The sequence below is a fragment of the Chrysoperla carnea genome, chromosome 4 (genome assembly GCF_905475395.1).
Source record: "Chrysoperla carnea chromosome 4, inChrCarn1.1, whole genome shotgun sequence".
NCBI classification, from domain to species: domain Eukaryota; kingdom Metazoa; phylum Arthropoda; class Insecta; order Neuroptera; family Chrysopidae; genus Chrysoperla; species Chrysoperla carnea.
This window is the reverse complement of record NC_058340.1, coordinates 3,872,150-3,896,629: the sequence shown is the minus strand read 5'-3', so window position 1 is coordinate 3,896,629 and position 24,480 is coordinate 3,872,150. Positions and strand designations below refer to the sequence as shown.

The 24,480-nt window shown below is 29.7% G+C and overlaps 1 protein-coding gene across 1 annotated transcript in view; it reads left to right on the top strand.

The window, feature by feature from the left end:
• LOC123297713 (serine/threonine-protein kinase SIK1-like) overlaps window positions 1-22,915 on the top strand; it is a 456,760-nt gene extending 433,845 nt beyond the window's left edge. Inside the window, exons 4-12 of the mRNA XM_044879469.1 lie at window positions 15,579-15,767; window positions 16,380-16,541; window positions 17,113-17,218; window positions 18,079-18,607; window positions 19,580-19,832; window positions 20,458-20,592; window positions 21,330-21,484; window positions 22,588-22,718; window positions 22,851-22,915. Of these exons, the coding sequence (XP_044735404.1) occupies window positions 15,579-15,767; window positions 16,380-16,541; window positions 17,113-17,218; window positions 18,079-18,607; window positions 19,580-19,832; window positions 20,458-20,592; window positions 21,330-21,484; window positions 22,588-22,718; window positions 22,851-22,886 (1,696 nt within the window). The 3' untranslated portion in view covers window positions 22,887-22,915. The remainder of the gene's footprint in view (window positions 1-15,578; window positions 15,768-16,379; window positions 16,542-17,112; window positions 17,219-18,078; window positions 18,608-19,579; window positions 19,833-20,457; window positions 20,593-21,329; window positions 21,485-22,587; window positions 22,719-22,850) is intronic.
• Window positions 22,916-24,480: the final 1,565 nt, after the last annotated feature.

Genomic DNA, 24,480 nt, shown 5'->3' with positions numbered 1-24,480 from the left:
ATATAATTAAGAAAATAATGGTATAGACTTGAATATTGATTAAAACCAATTTAATTAAAAATAGCCAGGAACACTTTTCGATAGAAAAACTATGAACGGCTGGTTTATAAATCAAAAACATTTCATAAAAGCTATGTCTTATCTGGTTATCAGATGGGTGAAGATCGACCTTATACCGTCTCTTAGATCACTATAGTCCCATTTTCAATACTAGATTGATACCCGCTCGTTTCATTTAGCTTAAAAGTAAAAGCCACCGCTCTATAGCCTCCACCCTCTCTTGATATACACAGTTTTCAATTTTGTTAAATGTAAAATAGTCATAATTCATTGAGTATATCAGAATAGTTGTTCATGATTTGTTTGACATTTTTTTTTAAGTATATCTTTATAAATTATAGTTCATGTGTTATTCTGACATATCAGCTATATTACTGTACAGTTTCATTAAAAACCATTCCCTAGTTTTAGCATGAAAGCGTAACAAACAAACAAACAAACAAACATGCTTACTTTCACATTTATAATACATAGGAATAGGGATTAATTCATTGAGTAAAACAATACTATGTAATGATTATTTAGTATCAAATGTAACTAGTTTAATAATTTGAACGAATTTTTCTACAATAAAAGTTTTATTAAAGATAAAAATATAACGTTTATATATTTACTTTTTTACACAAATAAATCCATCCTTTTTCATATAACGACTTGAAACTATTAGTAAATAAATTTCCCACAAGACTAACACACAAATCCAAGTTTTGGATAAAAGAAAGAATGACCAAAGTCAGTACAGTTTGACTAGAAGGTAGAGTAGAGAGTTTAAATGTAGTTAGAAGATCGGTTAATAGTACAGGAAATATGTGATAAAAGTCACCATAGATAGAAATAGACTTTTATACCATAACTATGGTTTGGTATGGTTTTCAATAGCAAAAAAGTTTATTTTGAACAATTTAAGGGCGCGCCAGGGCAATTTCGGATAAATGGCTTGTTTTTTTATAGGAAGTTGGGCTAAGTCTTAATTAATTTTAGGGTGGAGAAGGAAGGGGCTGACATAGGTCAATTGGGTCTTGGATTCGTAAGATCTTGTAAACCGGAGGTAGAACAAAAGTTTGAATATAAAAAATGATCCAAGGAGTTTGTCACTGAAAAATGACCAATTTTAATGTGAAAATTAGAAAAATCTCTAATAAAAAATTGTTTTTCGGTTTCATAAAAATTCATGCTTATCTGTATATATAAAAATAAATTGCTGTGCGTTAGTCTCGCTAAAACTCAAAAACGGCTGGACCGATTTTCAAAATTAAACTAAACTAAATTAAAAAAAAAACCCAAAAATTAAACTAAAGAAATCAAAATTTATTAATTTTGTATCGGAATCGCTATTGTTACGCTTACAGTATTATCTTGCAGAAGAAGAACTTTTCTCGCTCTTTACTAATTTACCTAAAACCCAACTACACACAAGTATGTAAAGATGAAATAGCATATTTTTATCTGAAGGTCGCGCTAATTAATAATAGAGAAATATCACTTACTGTCTTACCTACTATCCAGTGCTCCAGCTCGCGATGCTCTAACAAAGTGTCGATTTCCATATACCAAGATAACTATTACTTCAGCTAGAACCATAAAACTGAAATTTTTCATGATATTAAGAAAGAAGTCCATTTTTAGCCATTTTCAAGGTATTTTCGATGTATGAGTTGTATTGTGCTAATTACCGATGCCAAATAAGTCAATCCTTCAGTTGATAAGTTGATTACAATTTTCTCCAAGTTCATAGAGAAATAAATAAATCTTGGACTATTTATAGTAATATCATAGTTTTTCTTGCAATACTTATTCCCTTATTGAAAGCACCACACAAAAGGACACTGTAGTAAGCACTTATATATGAAGTTAAACTTTGTTTGACAGTTTTCTGTAAACTTGTACCAAGTAACAAGACGTTACAATAAAGAACTTGGTAACATTTTATTTTATTACTCTTTTTGTATATTCAGAGAAAATAATATTATATTTAAAATAAACAGATACACATCTAAAGAAAGTATAAGTAACCATCAACAATATTTATTATAAACAAATATAATGATATGGGTGGTTTGGTTTTTTTAATAAAATATTTGACCAGTTCTCCAATCATCTTAGGGTTTCATCTCGGAATCTAACGGAATAGCTTATTTTAATGCAAATTAAAGACTTATATGGTTTTCACATGGATACCAGTGTCAGAACTGGACCAAATTGAAATGGAACCACACGGGAAGCACGAGCTTTAAAATAGATAAAGAATCATCAAAATCGGTTCACCCAGTCAAAAGTTCTGAGGTAACAAACATAAAAAAAAATACAGTCGAACTGAGAACCTCTTTCTTTTTTGTTTGAAGTCGGTTAAAAAGATAGGTCGTGTACGGACAAAGTACTCGTTAAAATTTGTGTGGCCGTGAAAGCCTCGTTCTGATCGGTTCGTATATTCGCTCCGTGCGTGAGTTTCGTTTCCATGGTAACAATACACTACTTTAATTATAGAATTGTATGGATGCATATATAATTGTAGGGATTGCATTTAAGACTTACATTGAAAATTTAATATTATTGTCTCACAAATTTAAATAAATAATTATGATAATTTACATTTGAAAAATAATATTTATGCAATTTGATTTCTTATTTTCACAATTTTTAATGCATTAAGTTTAATTAATTCGTGTTTTTCAATAATTTTAATTTGACATTTCTATTACATTAACATGTAAAGAATTGCAAATTAGTCATAACAGCCCCCTTTAACTCCAAAATTTTTCACTTAAAGCGCTGGCATCGATTTTATTGTCCCTACCATGACTACGCACACAACGAATAGACACTTCTTATCTATTTCCATGCAATCATAGTCTCTCACAATACAGCTAGTGATTAATAAATTTTAAATCCCTTTTCGATTCACACAGACCGTCTTATACTTAATTAGAGAACCTGGTATCGCCACAAATATCACAATAACAACAACAACAACATCCAAACCAAAAGCATTGTCCCTAAAAAGTTTTTATTAAAATAATAATAATGTAGACCAACGTGACAACAAATGATTGTGGTAATTATGAAATGAAGCCTCAAGGTATTCAATCTTTTGTACACAACATTTTACAGGAATTTTATTTTGTATATAACTTTGTATTTCTTTTCAATTATTTTATGTTGTGTTCTGTTCGTTCATTATTTCAAAATATTATATTGTTGATATATATTTTAAAAAAAAAATTATTTCCTCTTTTTTGTTATAAAAAAACACATACAGTTTTTATTTTTTTATTTTATAGTCGCCTGAATAACATTTTTTATACCATGTATAAATGAAATATATCAAGGTATACTAAGTTTAGTCCTAAGTTTGTACCACTTAAAATATTGATGCTACGAATCAAATTTTGGTATTCGTTGTGTGCGTATAGTCATGGTAGGGACAATAAAATCGATGCAAGCGCTTCCAGTGAAAAATTTTGGCGTTAAAGGGGGATGTTATTACTAATTTGCAGTTCTTTACATGTTAATGTTATAGAAATGTCAAATTAAAATTATTGTAAAACACGAATTAATTAAACTTAATGCATTTAAAATTGTGAAAATAAGAAATCAAATTGCACAAATATTATTTTTCAAATGTAAATTATCATAATTATTTATTTAAATTTGTGAGACAATAATATTAAATTTTCAATGTAAGTCTTAAATGCAATCCATACAAATTATATATGCATCCATACAATTTTATAATTAAAGCAGTGTATCGTTACCATGGAAACGAAACTCGAAAAATTTTTCCAGCGTACTCAGGACGTACAGAGTCCGTAAGACTCATCTTGTAAACCGTTAGAGATAGAACAAAAGTTTAAATGTAAAAAATATTAAAATTAAACAAATTTTGTTTGAAACATTTTTTCGTAAACATCACTGTTTACCCGTGAGGGTGCCAATTAGGCGGAAATTTTATAATATGTACTATATACTTGATTATCAGTTATGTATGTGTCACATGTTTGTATGTGTAATGTGATAAAGAAATCAACACTGACTATGCATGGTATTTCAACAATTAACTCAGTCAATTGTATGTTTTCACTAGTTTTTTTAGTAATTTGAGTGTGCTTTATCAACTCAAAATGGTGTTATGTATTTGTTATTAATATATACTTCATATTGTTTGATGTTTTAACAACACATACCGAACTATTGACATAAACATATACATTTACATCATATATTATAGATATATGTTTCGAAGATAGAGCTATACCGAATAATCAAAGGTATTATTACACGATGTTTGCAGGTTTGGTCAAAAATACCTCAGGCTGAAACAATCTAGTGATTGGGTAATTTATCGATAGCATGTAGCGATGGGCGATTCTTTCAAAATAATCGATTTTTGTATCGTTCTTGAATCAGCTTATCGAGAATCGATTCATTTTTAAAATCAACTACAATGAATCGATCTCGAGAGATCTGGAAGTATGTATACTATTTTTCTCCCCTATCCAGAGGTGGTAATGGAAATTTCGTTATGCACAGTGGGCAGAAAGTTGACACTTTTTGCATGGAGGTGAGAAAATGTGTTTTACTATGCCTACGAACTTTACAGTCGACACAATTTTGTGTACAATGTGTTACACACTGTATTTAATATATTTTGGTATAATACAATACAAATCAATTAAGAATATTCTTAAGATTGGTGGAGCAAATAAGCAACGTTCTTCCTATGTTAAAAAACTTTTATGTAATAGGATAATGATCATAGATATAATAAATACCAGCTGAGCGTAGGTAGTTTATGTAATATAGTCATCATCCATACTTTTTATTCAATGTGGAAAAAGTGGATGAGAAAAAGCTCTGAACTTTTTACATATACCCTCAGCTTATTTTTCGTCTATTATATACGAAATAATAATTTAAAAAGATTTATTTTATTGTTCGACAAAATTGTTTGTGAAATCAGACCTAATAAAGTATAGTTTTTGTATTCCCAGTAAAATATTCATGAATAAAATAAGATGTATATTGTGATATATATACATATTCCTTCAATTCTTATTATTCTGGGAAGTTTCACCAAATAATATTTGTTGAAAATTGTATTTGAATATTTATTTATTAAAAAATTCTTAGCATTCATAAATTTTAATTAGGATGCGGTTTTAAAAAGATCACGGATGTAATATTATTTTATTTATTTTGTATTCAAGTAGGTTTCTTTTTTTCGTAGCATCTCTCCTTGATATCACTTAGGTTCATTTTATTCCCTATGAACTTACAAAACTTAACAAAAAATAACTTAAACAAAAGTTGGTGAGTTTGATGGGGGGCATCATGTTCTGATACCAGATTTGACTCAATTCTCCGAGTTTATTTTATAGCTAATTTAAATCCTGTACGGTAAGACATAGAATAACAATTTAAATTAAAAAGTCGATCCTCATAAAAAAACTAATATTTTTCATTCAGCTAGCTTTCGGAGAAAATGCGATTAAAAAATATGTCATTATTACATTTAATCGAAGGAAAACACGTCAACTACGGAAAATTTGTAGTAGAGGACATTCTCCTGTGTCCTACAATTATCGAAAAAGTTAAAGCGTATTTTTTTCGATTAAATTACATATTTTTAAGTCGAATCTCCTCGGAAATATAACGTTTTTCGAAAAAATGTTTTTAAAAAAAATTGTTCATTTTTGTATTAGGATCAATTTTCTAAATTAAAGTGTTATTCTATCTCTTACCGTTTAGAATCAAAATAGGCAATTAAAGAAACCCGAAGAACTGGGTCCAATCTGATGTTAGAACATGATGCCCTTTATCAAACTCTGCAACTCCCGGTTAAGTTATTTTTTGAATAGTTAATTACAAAACGAGATATTAACCATTATAGATTAAAAGGACCCACCCTGTATTATTATTACAGGACATGATTATTACCAAATATTATTTATTCATTAACTGTGTCAAATCAGCAAATAAAAATTTAAAGTAGGATGATTGGTTAATTTGGATAACAGATAACGTGTTTTATTAGTAGATTTTGCAAAATTTAAGTGTTCAAAACATTCCCATCGTTAACAATTCATTCCTAAATAGTTATTTTCAGTTGCCTCAACGTATCCACCTTCGCATTTTACACATGTAATTGTTCTTCCACAAAATTTTTAACATAGTTCGTCGCCTTATGGCGCTCTAGAGACCAAACGCTTGAACCAATTTTAATGATTTTTACGTCAATAGATTTGTATTTTAAATAGTTATTCAATGATCCCGAAGTTACTTTGTAAAGTTCTGGTCTAGTCCAACTTCATATATAAATAATCAATACATAGTATAAAACAAAGTCGCTTTTTCTGTCCCTATGTCCCTATGTCCCTTTGTACGCTTAAATCTTTGAAACTACGCAACGGATTTTGATGCGGTTTTTTTTAATAGATAGAGTGATTTAAGAGGAAGGTTTTTATGTATAATACATCCATATTATAGTAGAGTAAGGGGTTGAAATAGGGGTTGAAAGGGATATGCTTCAAAAACTAAAAAAGTTGTGCATCGATTAAGCTCAAATATTGACACGATATACAACCAGCTTCAAAGATCTATTGTTTTTATCTACTTTTAACCTTCGGAGGGTAGAAAGGTGTAGCGAGAAAGTGGGAAGGAATTATCGAATATTTACAAATATACCTAAGTGGGGTATCAAATAAAAGAGCATGACGTGTACATTACAAAACTGTTATCCCACGCAAGGAAATGTGGAGGGAGGGGTGCAAGTGGGGATGTTGCCCAGCAAAGCGGGTAGTTCACAGCTAGTATATTATATATAATTAATATATTCATTTAGCCCTGTGTCGTTAATCTGTGTAGGTTTTAACAAAATATTTACAAATTTTTGTATTATTTTTCAATTGATAATCTTTAAACTAAAAAAAAAAGGGTTCTATATGTTAATATAAATATCTCAAACTTTGAGATTACAAATATCCTATTTGAAATAGATTTCAAGCGTATAACCCAAAAATATATTGATGGAAATTTTTTTACTTACTATTACATAATAATAATAATATCTCCACCACTCATCATCGAATACATCCTCTTTCTGTCAGTTAGTGAATGTACTGTATCTGTATCTATCTGTATGTATAGATAGATGATACTCTAGTTTCTCTAGGTGGTAGGTACATCTACGCCGTAGTCCATGTATACATGGTGCATCATTTCATAACCCCCAGCTAAATATTTCAACAAAAAGTGATTTTAGGAAAAATTGCTTGAGTAAAAAATGTTTTGTTTGGAAGGCAGCATGTTATATTGACTTCAAATTTCAGTTCAAACTGAAACTTTTATAGTTACCTCCAAGTTGCATTCGACGTTTTGTGTAATTGTGCTAAAGGAACTGATATGGGCACATGTCTTGACCTTTTCTTTAAGGGAATGTAGTGATTTCGAAAAATATCACAAGCTTTTTTCATGGTAAATTACATGTTTAAATAGTATAAAAATCAGTTGAAGGCTCTATTTTAAACAGTTCGTAATATATTCCCACGGGCGCCTTAAAAAATATTTTTCAGTGGACTTAAACTGGTTTCTCTATTACCACTGGTCTAGTTTAATTATTTGAATGTTCAAATTTTTATTTTAAAGGCAGGTGGTTCACTAGATGGTCCGATGAACTTCGTTTCACCTACAATTTATTTAATTGTAACTATTGATTAGCAATTATTAATCTTTATTAACCTGCAGCCCACCTGCAAACCTGTCCAATAAACACAAATTTTACTACTATCTCTTGCACAGGCCTTCGGGCTTCGACAGTAGCTCTAATAAATACATATTCACAATAGCTGAATAAATATGGTGGGAGCGCAAATAAATACATATTGCATAGTAAGATGTAATGTTATTCATAATTTATCTGCGTTTCCACCATTTATTGCATTTAATATTTTTTCTTAAATTTTCTAATGTTCCGCTCAACTTCCTTAATTTTTTCTTTCATGTAAAACGTCTCTTTACAATAATTAACACAATAAAAAAAAGAATTATTGAAATTGTGTCTTCCGTTCACGCGCGATTCGATTACCTGACAAAAGCTCTAAATAATATTCTTGCGAGGTCTTATTCAAAGGCAAAAAAAATAAAAAATATGAAAGTTACGGCTTCTATTTTAAGACCATACTAACCGCAGTCTCAAAAATGCAGCGGTTGCGCTAATTAACGCTATATATACATAAAAAACGATTTTTGGCTAATTTATCGGAAACCAACAACTTTCCAACAAAGATTCAAACAAAAATTTCCCGATATTCGGAAAAATGGCTGAAGATATCACAATTTTTGATTCTACATTTTTTTTAGAAAAACAAATTTCCGACAATTTTTGTTTATCGCAACCTCAGCACTTCTGGAACTGCGCGTTAATAGGGTCTTAAACTAGGTGCCGAAACCTTCCTTTTTTTAAGTTTTTTTTTTGCCTTTGAATAAGTTTATAAAATCGCCTTTTTCTTTAATAAGTTTATAAAATCGCTATTTCTACTCTGTTTAATAAAATTTAATAAAAGAAGTCCAAAAGTACAATGCCCTAGTTCAACAAGTGATCCATTGAGACAACTTGACTCTACCCCGACCAATTTACCTCTGGCTAAAATCGATATATTATAAAACTCAGTTGAAAGATAAAAATGGAAATCATCTTTAACAAAATCGATTTAATTGTGATTATTTTTTCTAAAAACGCTTTGAATAGATAGACTCAATTAAAAAAGCACCGTGTATAAAAACATATGATATGCAGAGAATTCAGTTACGTTGTATAAAATGTTTGTGCTTATCGTAGGGAGTAACCATGGCTACAATCTCTATCTCATATTATGTGATGTGTAATATATCGCATAGTTGATGTGGGGTTTCTATTCACAGTATATAGTAATAGTAAGTTCACTCATGAATAGACGAATGGCATGCGTACGTAGATACGTATGTAGTATATGTTACACTTTTTTTTTTCTATGTAATAATTTTCACAAGATATATTGATTGACTTTGTATTTGATAGAAATGCTTGAATGTAGGGTAAAAATTTTCCAACTTTTATAAACATATCCATTTTTATACCATGCATATATGAAATATACATAGTATTATAAGTTTAGTCCCAAGTTTGTAACGCTTAAAAATAATGATGCTAGGAAAAAAATTTTGTCAAAGGTGTTCACTAAATCACCTAATTAGTCCATTTCCGGCTGTCCGTCCGTCTGTGGACACGATAACTCAAAAACGAAAGAGATATCGAGCTGAAATTTTTACAGCGTACTCAGGACGTAAAAAGTGAGGTCAAGTTCGTAAATGAGCATCATAGGTCAATTGAGTCTTGGGTCCGTAGGACCCATCTTGTAAACCGTTAGAGATAGAAAAAAAGTGTAAATGTAAAAAATGTTCCTTATCAAAAATTAAACAACTTTTGTTTGAAACATTTTTTCGTAAACATCACTGTTTACCCGTGAGGGCGCAAGCTAGGCGGAAATTTTATAATATGTACTATACTTGATTATCAGTTATGTATGTGTCACATGTTTGTATGTGTAATGTGATAAAGAAATCAACACTGACTATGTATGGTATTTCAACAATTAACTCAGTCAATTGTTTGTTTTCACTTGTTTTTTCTGCGTTTAAACAAACAATGCGCTTACATTGTTATAGGGATCAGACGGAATATGATTTACCTTAATTACATAAAGCCAATGAAATTGACGGGTATAACTTTGTAATAAATTATACAGTAAAACTTGGTTAAGTGAGACCTGGATAAGTGAGAAATCTCCATAACTGGAACTCATGCTGAAGTTCCAACATTTTGACACTGAATTACCTCCGTTAGTTGGACGAAGCAAACCTCTATATCTGGTATTCGTTCTTTCGATTTTATCTTCTTAGTTCCCTTTATAACTGAGACAGAGAATGAATTTTATATGCATTAATCTCTGTAACTGAGAACTGAGATAACATCGCTTTTTTGTTTGTTTGCCTACTTATTCTAAGTCTACCCACAAATTCCACACTTAACTAATTTTGAGCCTCAATGACCTTCAGTTTTAGTTTTACTTTACTTTATCATACGAATGTTTATTTGAAATATGCCGAAATAAAGGCTCAAGTCGTTAACAGTACGTGAAAAACTGAAGTTAAAATATCCGTTTATGAAAGTGGGAAGATACGCGATGAAGTATGTGTCTAATTAAATGTGCCAAAATCTACTCTTTGTAGAATAATTCAGAATAAAGATAAAATTCAATCACAATATTCTGAAGTACAAGGAACGCTAAAACGTACCGTACGTTTATCAGAATATCCTGAACTAGACAGAAGAAAAAAAGCACAAAATGATCTTACAAAATTAAACATGTGCATAATCAATCATTCATATACCAACAAAATAATCAAAGCAAATCTGAGTAAAAAGTTAACGCTACATTTATAACATACGAAGATACGATGGGAGCAGAGTTCCAATCGGGTGTCCCACGACACCTCTCTTTTTTTATATAGGATTTTGAATTTAGCAGATTTGTTATCCAAAACACCTGCTTGCAATTTACACAATTTGCATTAAATAATGAATCATTTTTGAAAAAATTATTTCGGCTGACAATTTATGTTGATTATGAATATCGCCTCCTTTAGCTCGGTCGATTGTTGATTTTGTTTTCAGGCATTACAAAAAAGTGTTACTCATTCTTTCAGAATGCCTCAAATATAATTCCTAAAATGTTTTTTGTATCTCCGCTATGATCACCAACGTCCGCTAATAGACACGTCCTTATATACTAATAGAATCTTCTAAAAGAATGGATGGTAAATGAAATATTTTTCAACATAAAATGATCTAATTAAAATTAACGAAAAATGTTGTTTGATCATATTTTGACATGAAACTTTTTTGATATCATTAAATAAAACGGTGCGTATAAAAACAAATTAATATATAGACAAACCAGACCCATGCGCTATGCTCTGGGATGGATAAATAGAATACGTAGTAGATATGTGAGTGAATAATGAAAGAAAATAATATAGTAATTTGAAAGCACACTAATTTGTGAAATGTTGACAAATATATATCAGTGGTTATATAGTTAATACTGTTTCACATTTCTCTCTGAACACACAGTTCAAGTCAAATAGAAAGTTCGATTAAGGATGTATGAGCATGGTAGTGGGGGCACAAATTTAAAAATAGATATTTTCAATTTTGATGATAAATTTATATTATTACTTGACGATATAAGACGAAAAGTAAGAATAAAATTTTTCCATATCTGGCTTAATTTTCAAAATATCGAAAATTGAAAATTTTGTTTAATTATTTAGCTTTCGATATTTCGAAAACCAAGACACATATCGAAAAATTTTATTCTTACTTTTCGTCTACATTCATGAAGTTATAACAAAATTCGTCATCAAAGTTGAAAATAAGATCAAAATAATTTCAACCCTTAATCTACCCTGCTCTTACATCCCTTATATGGACGGTGACACTTAGTTTTTTTCTTTTCTAATTCATTGCTAATATGTTTACTTTCTATTAAAAAGTTTTTTTTTAATTTGTTTTCATTCATTCCAAATGAAAATTATCAAAAACTACCAAAATATGTCGTTTTTTGAGATTCCTCCATAAGAGCCAATGTATTTTATATCGATTTTTAATGACTTTTTTCTTAAAAATTTGCACGGTTACCTAAGCTGAAATTTTAACCACATATTCTTTGAGTAAAACTTCACCCCTCTGTACTGTAAACTGTACACTGTACTAATCAATTTTTGATGATTTTGTGATTTTAGCGTAATTATTAAAATAAACAGCCAAGATGCAATCTAGTCCGTGAAGCTCAGAACATCCTAAATGGCTTTCTCTACAATAGATTGTAGAAAAGGGGGTGGCATAAAGTTGACTTCTTAACAACAAACTGATATCAATATTCTTGTTATATAAAAGATAGCCTGGTAGTTAGATGATAAAGAACGTTGATAATGAAAACCAATCATTCCGTTACTCTATTTTATATATAACATATAAGTAGAAGAAGTATATTGTTTGACATGAATTATCTCCGAAAACTAATTGAGTTAGATTTCGACAGTGAAAACCACATTGAATTCAAACTTTTCTTCTATGTTCACATTTTTATAAAGATTATACATCACATTAATAAAATTGGATACATTTATCATACCTCTTAATTAAAATGTAAAAAGTTTGTAGTGGGAAAAAAAATATTTTCTGACAACCATCAAAAATAATTTTAATATATATCCATAAAAGTTTTGTTTTTAAATTATTTTTTTTAGTATCAGCAAATAATATTACTTGATCATTGTGATATTCATCATGAAATTTCAAAAATTGAAGAACATTTTCGAAAGAAAGTATTTTAGAAGGTAGATAGGGGAAAGAAGGGGATAAAATCTCAAAAAAAATGGAAATATACTTTTAATAATATTTTCTAAATTCTAAATTTAACTATTTAATTTATTTTAATAAGTTCTCTGAAGGCCTGCAAAAATTTAACTGGTTAATTATGACATAATAATGGACAACTATGCCAAGTTTCATTAAATTCTGAATGCAAAGTCTATTACCGATAGTACTACCTTAAAAATACGATAAAAATAATTCCAACCCTAAATCTATCCTGCTCGTACAACTCTTATATGAATGGAGAAACTTGATTTTTTTTCTTTTCTATGTTATTGCTAACATGTTTTCTTTCTATTAAAGGGATAAGCTTTCTATTTAGGATTTCTCCATAAAAGATGTATTTTATATCGATTTTCAATGATTTTTGCATGGATAAGCTGAAGTTTTAACAACACATTCTTTGAGTAAAAGTATACCTACACAAAAAATTGGCAGTCCTAAGGACTGCCGATAGAAGTGAAAACTTAGAACTTTTAGTATAAAAATTTGAAATTTCATAAAATTTGAATGAAAATTATCAACATCAATCAGATTTTCACATCTATTGACACTCCGAGCAACAATTATATGGTTTGTTTATATGGTTTTTTATTATTTAAATATATTACGGGCTGTACAAGATTATGACAAAATATAAATACAATTCAATTGAAATAACAATTAATATACAATCATATGATTTGTGGATAGTATTTGTATTTACATAAATTTCAATGTACTTGTTATATACGCAGCACTAATGTTACACAATACGTCAGCTGTTTAGTTACAAATATACTGCTATTAGCATGTCGGCGCACGCACAGCATGTCAGTAACGCGAACCCATAACATTTTCCCCTACCAAAATGTGCCCAACGTCGCTAAAGAAGCTTTCACTTCAAAAATTTTGAACCTTTAAATCAACCATTATTGTAATGCTCGTACACCCTTAAATTAAAATATTATAAATGTGACTGTCTCCCTAGAAAAATTTAAAAGAGACTCATGATTCTTACTCTACACACAAAAATTTAATCAATTTATAAAATAAACATAGAATATTCGAAATATTACAAAGAAAAGATCATTTAAAAAGTTGTAAAACAAAAAACTTGGTTCAATATATACTTATTATATATTTATTATATGTATGGGCTATATATTAATTTGAATTGAAAGTTTTTTTATTTTTTATATAATAATAATAAATTCCAATTGGAATCTTACTTATTGAGATGATGGTAGAACATGTAAAAAACAAAAAAGAAGAACATAGAAAGTTTGATAAATTCAATTTTAATTTAGTAATAAACTAAATAATTCATGCAAAAATAATTTTAAAATATTTTTATTATATTTGTTCATAAAAGATCAAATAATGAAATGTTTTATATCAAAAACATTTTGTGTTATAAATATTTATGTAGGGTAATTAAACCAAATGATGGACTATAACCAATAAAAAGACGAAATATATATGATTATCAAAAAGTTCTAAGTTGATAAATAAAATCCTTAGGTATGACCTTTTACATGACGAAATTTTACGTTAAAATAGCCAAGCGATCCAGTGGGCTCAAGTCTTGGCTGCGGAAGTTTGTAAATTATAATTAACGGAACGGTTAATTGGTTAAAACTCTCATTGCATAGATGAGTAAAGCTATGCTCGTGGAGGTTTTCTGTAGTTTTCAGGATCAAAATACCGACGCAATACCTACCTTTATCGATTCTCTGAACGGTTTAGGAGAAATTAACTATCAGAGTCAGTTTTATTATTAAAAAAAAAACACATTTCCCATAAATCGTACAGAGAATCGATATGAATTTTTACACAAAAGAAGTATAAATGGTGATTAAGTAATAGATAAAATTTTAAATTCTTGTTATCATTTTTTTTGCAAAATATTGTAAAAAAATTTGAGGAATATTGGTAATAGTGATTTATGTAAATGGTTACATTTTTAAAAGCACTCATTGACTAAAAAACCATTAATTAAGACTTCTTCAAATACCACCATGTAAAAAAGGGCTGTTTTCTAATAATTAATTTATCGTAAACCGTACAGTGAATTGATTTGAAATTTATACAGAAGGTGTATGGAATAATCATTTACACACAAAATTTCAGATTTTTTGGCAACACTTTTGTTTTAGTATCGAAACACCTCAAACACAGAAATTAAATTTTGAAAATTCGTCAAGTTATAATTTAGGTATTTCCAAGAAGTGGTAATATTACCCTGTTTTTCCTATCATCTATAATACATGTATCTACAATCTACATACAAAATATTATATAAAAAAGAAAGTATATTATTATTATTTTAAACTTTCTAATTGAACTTATTTATGAAAAACTTTTTTAATTTCCGTACCGATCAATTAAATAATGTAAAACGTAAATATCTTCTTTATATTCATTCTTGTTTAATATATGGATCTAAACTTGTTCAAATTGACAATACATAAAGCTGTTTGTCAGATATTTCTTTGAATATTAAGGAGTGGCAATTAAGCTTGACAAGTCGTTTGTGTACAGTAGAAGCAGTAAGAGCCCAAGAATAAATCCGTGTGTTACGCCAAACCTAACTTTATCTTCTTTATTTACAAGTTCATTTAAACATTAGTAAATAGGCAACTTGTATGACGTAAATGTTAAGTTTTGTCAAATAATCGAAAACTATTATACAAGTATACCGTATGCGTAATTCAAGTTGCCTATTTATTAATATTGTAAGTCAACTTTAACATTGATCGTTTCATTGAATTAACAATTTATTGTTTTATTAACAAATAGAAACATTCGCACCACTAACTCATACTTTACTAATGATATTTGACACTTAAGCAACACATTCCATGAGGTTTTAGCAAAATGCAAGCGGTTTTTTCATTTTCCTTTATTTGTAACATCTTTTACTGTAGATACTACGAGCGAATGCTACTGTTACAATTCTATTATCATTAGAATAATTTCAAAAATATTATAATTTTTGTAACGCTAAAAACTAAGCACAATAAATTATACATACATTTATCATTTTGTTTTCTTTTTCTTGCAGAGATTTGAAAATGGAAAACATTATGGTGGCTTCAAATAAATTACAAATAAAAATTGTTGATTTTGGTTTAAGCAATATATGGACACCAGATTCACCATTGCATACTCATTGTGGTTCGCCTGAATACGCAGCACCAGAATTATTTTTAATGGGGCGAAGTTATGGGCCAGAAGTAGACCTTTGGAGTTTGTAAATATCTAAATATCTTCTTTATAAAATAATAGATCAAGAGTACATCGAAAAATATGTTCAACTTGTTTCAAGTACCTGCACAAAAATTAGTTACCTTAAAACAAAATTTCTAAGTGATACTCGTCCGGTTGGTATACTTTCAAATAAGGCCTGTTACCTCTACTCCCGTCTCTTTCAATTGAATTGGCACTTGAAAAATTGCTTAACCGGCTACAAGTAATTCACAGCCACTAAATATAGGAATATTTGGACTGAATAATTTGTTTGAAAATAAAATTTTTATTACCTAAATTGGTGTCAATATAGACATCAGATTTTTATCTCATAACCACTTACCTTTACAAAACCTTAGACCTTGAATTATAAATAGTATAGAAATGTTTCAAATCGTGTTTCTGAGATATTTTAAAGTAAGAAACTAAGCGCACAACGAAAATTTCTCATATCTGGAACCAACCAATATCGTGAAAATTGTTTCCAAATTTCGCTAGGTCTCAAGGCAAATGCTTCATGCGATTAGTACATATTTTATTGAATGAAAAAAAAAAAACTCTTGGTCTGCGATATATAATTTCAAGGAATACAAAATGTTATAAAATGTTTTTAAAGGGGAGTGATATTATATGGTATGGTCACTGGGCAATTACCATTTATTAGTACAAGAAATGAAGCGATGACATCACAAGAAAAACGTCAACGTCTTTTAAGTCAAATCAATCGGGGCTTAACCGTAAACCACAGGAAAGAATTATCTAGTCTTTCATCAGGTAGGTATTTAATATGAAAATTCTCCATGAGCAAATTCTGGACTTTCTCAAAGTGGCAATATGGGATTTACCTATTTGAATTTTCCAATTTTCACATGAAATCGTAATCGGCGGCCTTGAAAACCCACTGAGTGAAGATTTTAGTTTCCCAAATTTGCATATTAAATTCATTATATCAGCGGCCTAGAAAACTCCGTCCGAAGATTTCCACTTTTTTTGTTTATTTTCATTAAAAATAGCACAATTAGCCCACATTCACCATATTTAATCTGTAATATTGAATTTTTAAAAGAACACTTTCTAATGCCGGTTTTCCACTGAATGGGCAGTTGAGTTTTTGTTGAAAAAACAAAACTGAAACTGTAATGGTGATGACATTTTTCATCTAAAATGAGCTGTCTTTACTAATAAAACACTTTCTTATTAAAAGTAACTTTGAATGCTGTAATTATATTAATAAATTAAGAACCTAATTTTTCATTTTTTTTAAATTATATATTAATTAATTTTTGTATTTTGTATGTAGATTTTAAAAATTTAATTTCAAAATTACTTGTTCCTTGTGCTGCTGCAAGATTAAATACGGAAAATTTACTGTATCATCCATGGGTCACAAAAAGATATATTACATCTATTAAAGTGGAAGGATTTAGATCGGTTGATTCATATTGGCAAAGTATTGTAAGCAGTTCTAATATTTCATTTCGTTATACAGATTAATTCAATTGATAATACGATTCACAATAACGTAAATATCACAGCCAAATAACTTAATTAGCTGTTCAATTTACAACCTTGCCTTTTTACTAAACGTCGCTGTTCAACAAGTGGCCTGAACTATATTCAGCCATTCAATTAAACAGCTAGAGTAATGACTTGGATCGATAACGTTTAACTACTTTAATCGCTTAGTCATTTAAAAGTTCCACTTTCTGCTACATGATTCTAACACCCACAGTCGGCAAGGAATAATATTGTGTGTGATTCTCATAGTTTGATTGCTTTTATGCAAATATAAGTCAAGGGGAAAAAGTAGTTGCAAAAATGGTACTATTAAAACACTGATGATTTACCTGAACTGTACGAGCTGTAGAAATTTTTGGAAAAATTCATTTTTCACAAAATGGAGGTTATGTATAAGTTACATATTTTTCCAGAATTGCAACTTAATTTCTTCACTTTTCGAAAGGTTATCAAAGAAAGTTGAAATTATGAGGTTACTGCGGTTTTCTGTGGATTTTGATGTTATTTTGCTATGTTCAGGGTTCGATACCAAGTAAGGTCGATGCAGAAATTCTGATCAAACTATTTTTTATTTTTATTCGTCTCAATCGAAACAATAGAAGCAGAGAGATTCAAGAAAACGTCACCAAGGAAAACAATAGTGATAAAAACCGCATGCAGAAAGTCGTGCGAATCGTTCCGGAACCTACACGGAACCGAAAAAAACCTATTAAAAAATAGCCTTATCCCAAAATTTACCGAATTTATTATCAAAATTCGGTAGATTTACCCAAACTAATTATATACAATGTTTATAGCTGATAAATGAAGTTGCCGATACACTTCAAATTAGTCCACGTACAGTTAAATATGAATTGAAGACCAATCGTTATGGTGAAATTAGTGGAATGTTTAACATAAAAGAGCATTTACATATGTTACAATTACATAAAGAGAGACCTGGATCGAATACACTTACATCTGCAGCAAAATCACAAACATTATCAGCACATTCAAAAATTAAATCATGCAAGGCAAATTATATTGATACCGTTTCGAAAACTTCCAAAGTATTACCACAACGTGTGCCATTAAGTGATAATAATCGTAAACGATTGATCAATAATGATGAAAATACATTAAATTCATCGTACAAAAGTGATTCAATACAAATGAAACCAATTAAAACTGATTATAAAATCATGGCGTCTGGTGTTTTTTCTAAGGAGGATATGTCAAAAGTATTACCGCTTGTAAAAACTCCAAGAACGAATGTATACAAATCACCTTTAAAACGCTCTTCTTCAATTGACAACAATAGTTCAATGCAGAACTATCGATCTACAGGTAAGCACATAAAAACCTATGTTAGTAAATCAAATACGAGGCAACTAGAGTTATCGGAAACTATAAATCCTCGCTTGAACGTAGTAAAAGATTGCCGAATTTCTCTAATAAATTTGTACGCAAAAATCAATGAAAACTCAAACACCTGGTGGATACCAAGCCCTTGGGTTTTGATGACTAACACGCACAAGGCTGGCAGACACAAGTATCACTAAGCTCCAGGAGTAGCACTTTGAACTTCATTTTTATTCTCAATGAAATCATTCTAAGAAAGCTAACATTAAAGGAAGGGAGGAACGTAATTTCGGCCCTATTAGAAGGCAGACACAATAGAAGGCAAACACGTTGAACTTCTGAGCCTTCCAGTCAGACACAAATTAAGTATTTTAGGCTAATTTGGAAAGAGCCATAGGTTTGTTAATTGAACTTTATTTACAAATATTAATTACTCTGTAAACTGCTGAAAGATTTAATAAAAGTCATATTCGACCTTTTTTAATAATGTAGTCTTGGGTCCAAAAATCTTTAATCCGCCCCTGTTTTTATCCATCCCCGCATACTATTGCAGAGAAGCTGCCTAGATGAGGAGGAAGGGGCGATCACTTACCTTTTCTGTCACTGTTCAGCACATCCCATGAGAAAATTCAATCACTTTGGTCAACCATTCCTTGACGGTCTGGCGTCCTCTGTAATTTTCAGTCGGTTGGTGTTGAAACACTCTTACTGTTCTTAAACAGCTATAAAAGTTCGTGGAGTCGTGGTCAGAAATGAACACCTCCTTTTCAGAAAATACTAGAACATTTTTGAAAACCAAATAAATGGCGGCTAAAATATCGCCATAACTGTGTTGATTTCTTAAACTTTTCTAATTTATAAAACAATAATGCAAACACTGGTATTCAACACTTTCTATACAGGGTATTCCGACAGTTAACTCAGTCAATTATTTGTTTTCACCTGTTTTTATTATAGATAATAAACCCTCTTCAATACTCGGATGTTATCGAAGTTTGATTCCTGTACCAATTAGTTCATGCCCGTTACATAAAAAAAGACATCCACCAAACAGAAATGCCTCACGAAAAACATGGATTGAAGGTGTGCATGGTGATGAAGGAGAGTATGGTTTAGAACGCCCACTTAACGTCAATAATTTTAACATCACTCAACGTCCCGCTACAACTACTCATAGTAGTCCTAAGCAAAATATGATCCCACTTAACGAGTAAGCTATAAAACATAATTTTAAATGTTTTCTTTTGATTAGTACAGTAAACGATGTTACAAATAAAGGAAAATGAAAGAATTCGCTCGCATTTTGCTAATACATCATGGAATGTGGTTCTTAGATGTCAAATAAATTAAGGCATTAGTTAGTTGCGCAAATGTTTCTATCTGTCAATAAACAATAAATTGTTAAATAAATGAAACGGTCAATACAAAACAAAAGTTGACTAAAAAATTAACGAGTAGGCAACTTGTAATACATAAATGTTGTGTTTGTCAAATAATCGAAAAATGGTCTTCTTTATATATAAATGCGAAAGTAAGGTGAGTATCACTCTAGTCTAGTACATGTATAACTTATACGTGATTCAAGTTGCCTATTTATTATTTTTTAAGAAAACTTTTGCATTGATCAGTTTCATTTAATTAAAAATTAATTGATTATTAACAAATAGAAACAATTGCGCAACTACCTCATGCCTTACTAATTATATTTGACATCTAAGAAACACATTCCATGAGATTTTAGCAAAATACGAGCGGGTTGTTTCATTTTTCTTTATTAGCCGATTTTTTAACATCTTTTACTGTACTTTTACCGTAACATATTTTTAATTTTGTAGTATTGAAATGCAAAATCAACGATTACAGAGTTATAAAACACGAATAAAATCTGAACCAATACCTATTCATAAAAATGTTAAGAAGCATTGCGGAAACAGTTCATCAGTTGAGAAGTATTCACCACAAAATTCAAGGTATACAAACAATTTTCGTTGTATTTGAATCCAAAACTGTGCCGGGTGTAAGGGAGGGATATTATAGGACTCGTTTGATCAACCAAGACGCCAAATCTAAAGGAACAGGCATTAGGATCAGTTATGGATTAAAATGATAAAACCATCAGAAAACTATAGCTATATTCACTGAACATCAATTTTCTTGAGAGCGTCACTCTCTATCGATAGGGTTCCTTGCACAAGAATACCAAATTTTTCCAGTCAGAAGTTTATAAAAATGGATATTTCACCTGTTAAATAGAAAAACTGTTTAACTGAAATGTCATATTTAAGGGGTTATATCCAGTTGCGAGCGCAAAAAACACGAGTTTTTTTTTTAGGAAGACCATTTCTTTTACATAAATATAAAAAACGTATATAACTCAGTTAAAATGTTTTTTTTTTTTTTTTTTTTTCATGCGTTTATGTTTGTGAATATTTATTGGATCAACTTGAAATTTTCAGAGAATATACTTAAATATATGTACATTTCGGAAATACAATTGTTTCTTTGAAAATTCTAACAGGATAAAACGCTCTAAAACATCATATTATGCTGGGATACATACGACCCTCTTTAATATATCCTGAGATCCTGAGGATATGTTCACCCTTTTAAAAATCGATTATTTGTAAATTCAATCTGGATATAACTCCTTAAGGAAATTTAAAAACTCTCAAGTTGAACTCTTCGCACAAATTAAAATTTGTTTTAGTGAGAAACACATATGGGGTAGTAAAAGTGATCCAACTTCTACAACCATTAAGCTACTAAAACGCCCTGCTACAACGTTCATATGTAAAAAAACAGTGGATATATCAGGCTACGGGGATCAACATAGTCCTCATAAAATTTCTACAATATCTCCAGGTAATTGCTCTTGTCTACTATCTATATTCAATTTGGAAAATTAGAAAGTGAGATAATTTTAATTTTTTTAGAGTTTAATTTGTATAAGTCGGAGTCTATTATAGTATTAAATTTCGATTTTTTTGTCCAATTTCCTATGTAAATTTTTGTATTATATAAATACGTATTTCGACTACCATGTAGTCATCATCAGTATGAATTAGCTAATTACTAATCGTAATTACTCATTGTGTATATTATTCGTTGCTATTTTGGTGGCGGAGAACAGTGGATTTATACTGTTCTAAGTATCTGCCAATGTAGAAGCCTGGTATCGATATTTCGCATAAAAAAGGTTGAATGTAAGCAAAATTATAACAACAAAAATGAAAAGTTTAACCCAAAATTAGTGGGTTTCAAAAAAAATTTTATTCAGATCGGATACAACTTGGGTGTATTATGAAATAAAGTTGATTTTTTTAACTTTATGACGTCATCAAAATCCAAAAAGTTGATTTTTTACTCCATCACATCCAAATTATATTCAATTTTAATAAACCTTTGGGTCATACTTTTCCAATTTGTGGTCAAATTTTTCCTACCTCTAAAAGTTGTGAAGATAGTAGGAGCCAGGTACCGATATTTCGCACAAAGGTGAATGTTAGCTAAATTATAACATCAAAAATGAAAATTTTAACCCAAAATGAGTTATTTTCAACAAAATTTCATTCAGATCGGATAAAATTTGGGTGTATTATGAAAAAAATTAATTTTTTGAACTTTATTTTTTATTTTGAAATGTCTCGGTACCATCACGCACCAGGTGATGATGCCTGCAAGCTTTTTAGTGGGACCCTAACTGAAAGAGAAAAAAACTACTTTTTTGCAATTTTGTCTTCATTTTGATAGTTGAATGGCAAGTAAAAATTTTAACTCACTCCCCTTCTCCCTTGGAATCGCTTAAAATGCCTTTGGTTTAATATTACTGCATAATAACTTAGTATCTGATAAAAGTTTGAAGCAATTGAAGTGGTCTCGATAATTTCGCAAAGTCGAGTTAAAGCTAAGTTAGTTTTAAGCAAGCTTGAGTAAATATTTTTTAATTCAAATATTAAATTTTTAAGGTGGAGAAATGGATCACAACACGTCATCACTTAATTATTTGACGAAGAAACACAACAATCCAATTGCCAAATCCATTGCTGATTATATTAAAAATATTGGTCAAGAAACTCGTTCCAACAGATTGTTACGGGTAAGTATTTTATATGTTAAGATGTCAGATGGCTTATAATTGACCACAGATTGACAAACAATAACCAGATCAGGTCAAGCGTTATATACACACTGTAAATTACATTTAATAAAATAAATTTATATTTTGCAGTTAAAACGAGTTGTGGAACGTGCCAAATACCAATAAAAGTTCAGCAAAAACAAAAAACAAAATCAATTTCAAAATATATAATGTTTTTATTATTGTAAATTTATCTCATTAAGATAGTAATAATAAAGACGAATGAATTATGGTTAACAAATTTCGAAATTTTCAATCTTATGAGCAATGTTTAGCAGAAAAAAGGATTCGTGTGCGATCAGGAGCAAAATGGTAGTTGCCCACTTGTCTAGTATGTGACGACAACAATGTCCGCTGACGATTGCTTTTCTCTGCTGAACGAGTCATTTCAAAATACCAGCTAATGAATCGTTATAAAAACTGTTCGACTACATTGTTTGCCCAGGGGGTGGAGCAAGATTATTTCAAAAAGTCAATACTTTCCCGAGTTATTAGCGATTGAAATTCGGAGTATTTAACGTCAAATAATTAAAAAATTTGCAGTTTTTTAAAGCAATTTTGTCATACACTTTTTAAAGTAGGTAAGTCATTTGCACGAACTTTCTTTTTATGTTTCACTCAGCACAAAACACACATTTACCACGGAAAAAAATTCTGACAGGTACGGATATATATTTTTTGAAATATTGCAAAAATTTTTTTCGAAAAATACAAAATAATGTCTTTATTGCTAAATAACTCAAAAAAAAAAATGAAAGTTACAAAAAAAGTTTAGAAGGTAAAATATTTTGCTGAAAAAAAGCTAAATTTTTTCCCTCAAACTTTTTGCTGTAACTATTTTTTTGTATTTTTCGAAAAAAAAAAAACTTGACATTTAAATTCAATATTTCAAAAAATAAGTATCCGAAACTGCTAGAACTTTTTGAGCATGTTGCCAGTACCTAAATAAAGTTAATTGGAATGCGGCAATCATTAATTTTAGTTTCCATAGTAAATTCATCGGTTTTGTGCTGAATAAAACATAAAAAGAATGGTCCGAGAAGGTTTTCATTATAACTCTGCCAATTTTTATGCAAATGTTTAAAACTTTTTTAATTTTCATGGTTTTTTATAGTATTTCAAAAAGTGTATGGTAGATATACTTTCTTCAAAAAACTACAAATTTTTCAGTTATTTGACATTAAATACTCGTTTCAATCACTCGAAATTAGTATGGACTTTTCGAAATGTTTCAATGATACTTTTTGCTTAGAATTTTTTTCTACATCGAATCCCGTTGTCATTTTGTCCATAAAATTTTCCACTACCGAGAAGGAGTGGCTCCCATCCCCTGGACAAAATCGTACAAATGTTTGTTTTTAACTTAAGTAAGCTTTAAACAATGCAGTCGAACAGTTTTTTAGAAAGATTCATTGACTCTCCCTGGATTCCGAGGTATAAATCTAACGGCTTTCCACTAAAAAAGAAAATAGGTAAATTCATTAATGTATTTTTTCAATATATTTCTTTTGATATTTGAAATACGCGTACATTCAGCAATCATTCATATTTCAGTATGTAATTCCTTTTAATATTTTCGTAATTGTGGCCAAACGTTCATTTTGAGGAACATGTTCATGTTTTTTTTTCTCCGCTATCAATCCGTTTATGTCTAACTAATGATTTTTCGCCACCATGAATACGTTTATGCTGAACTAAATTATGTTTATAAGTAAATCTT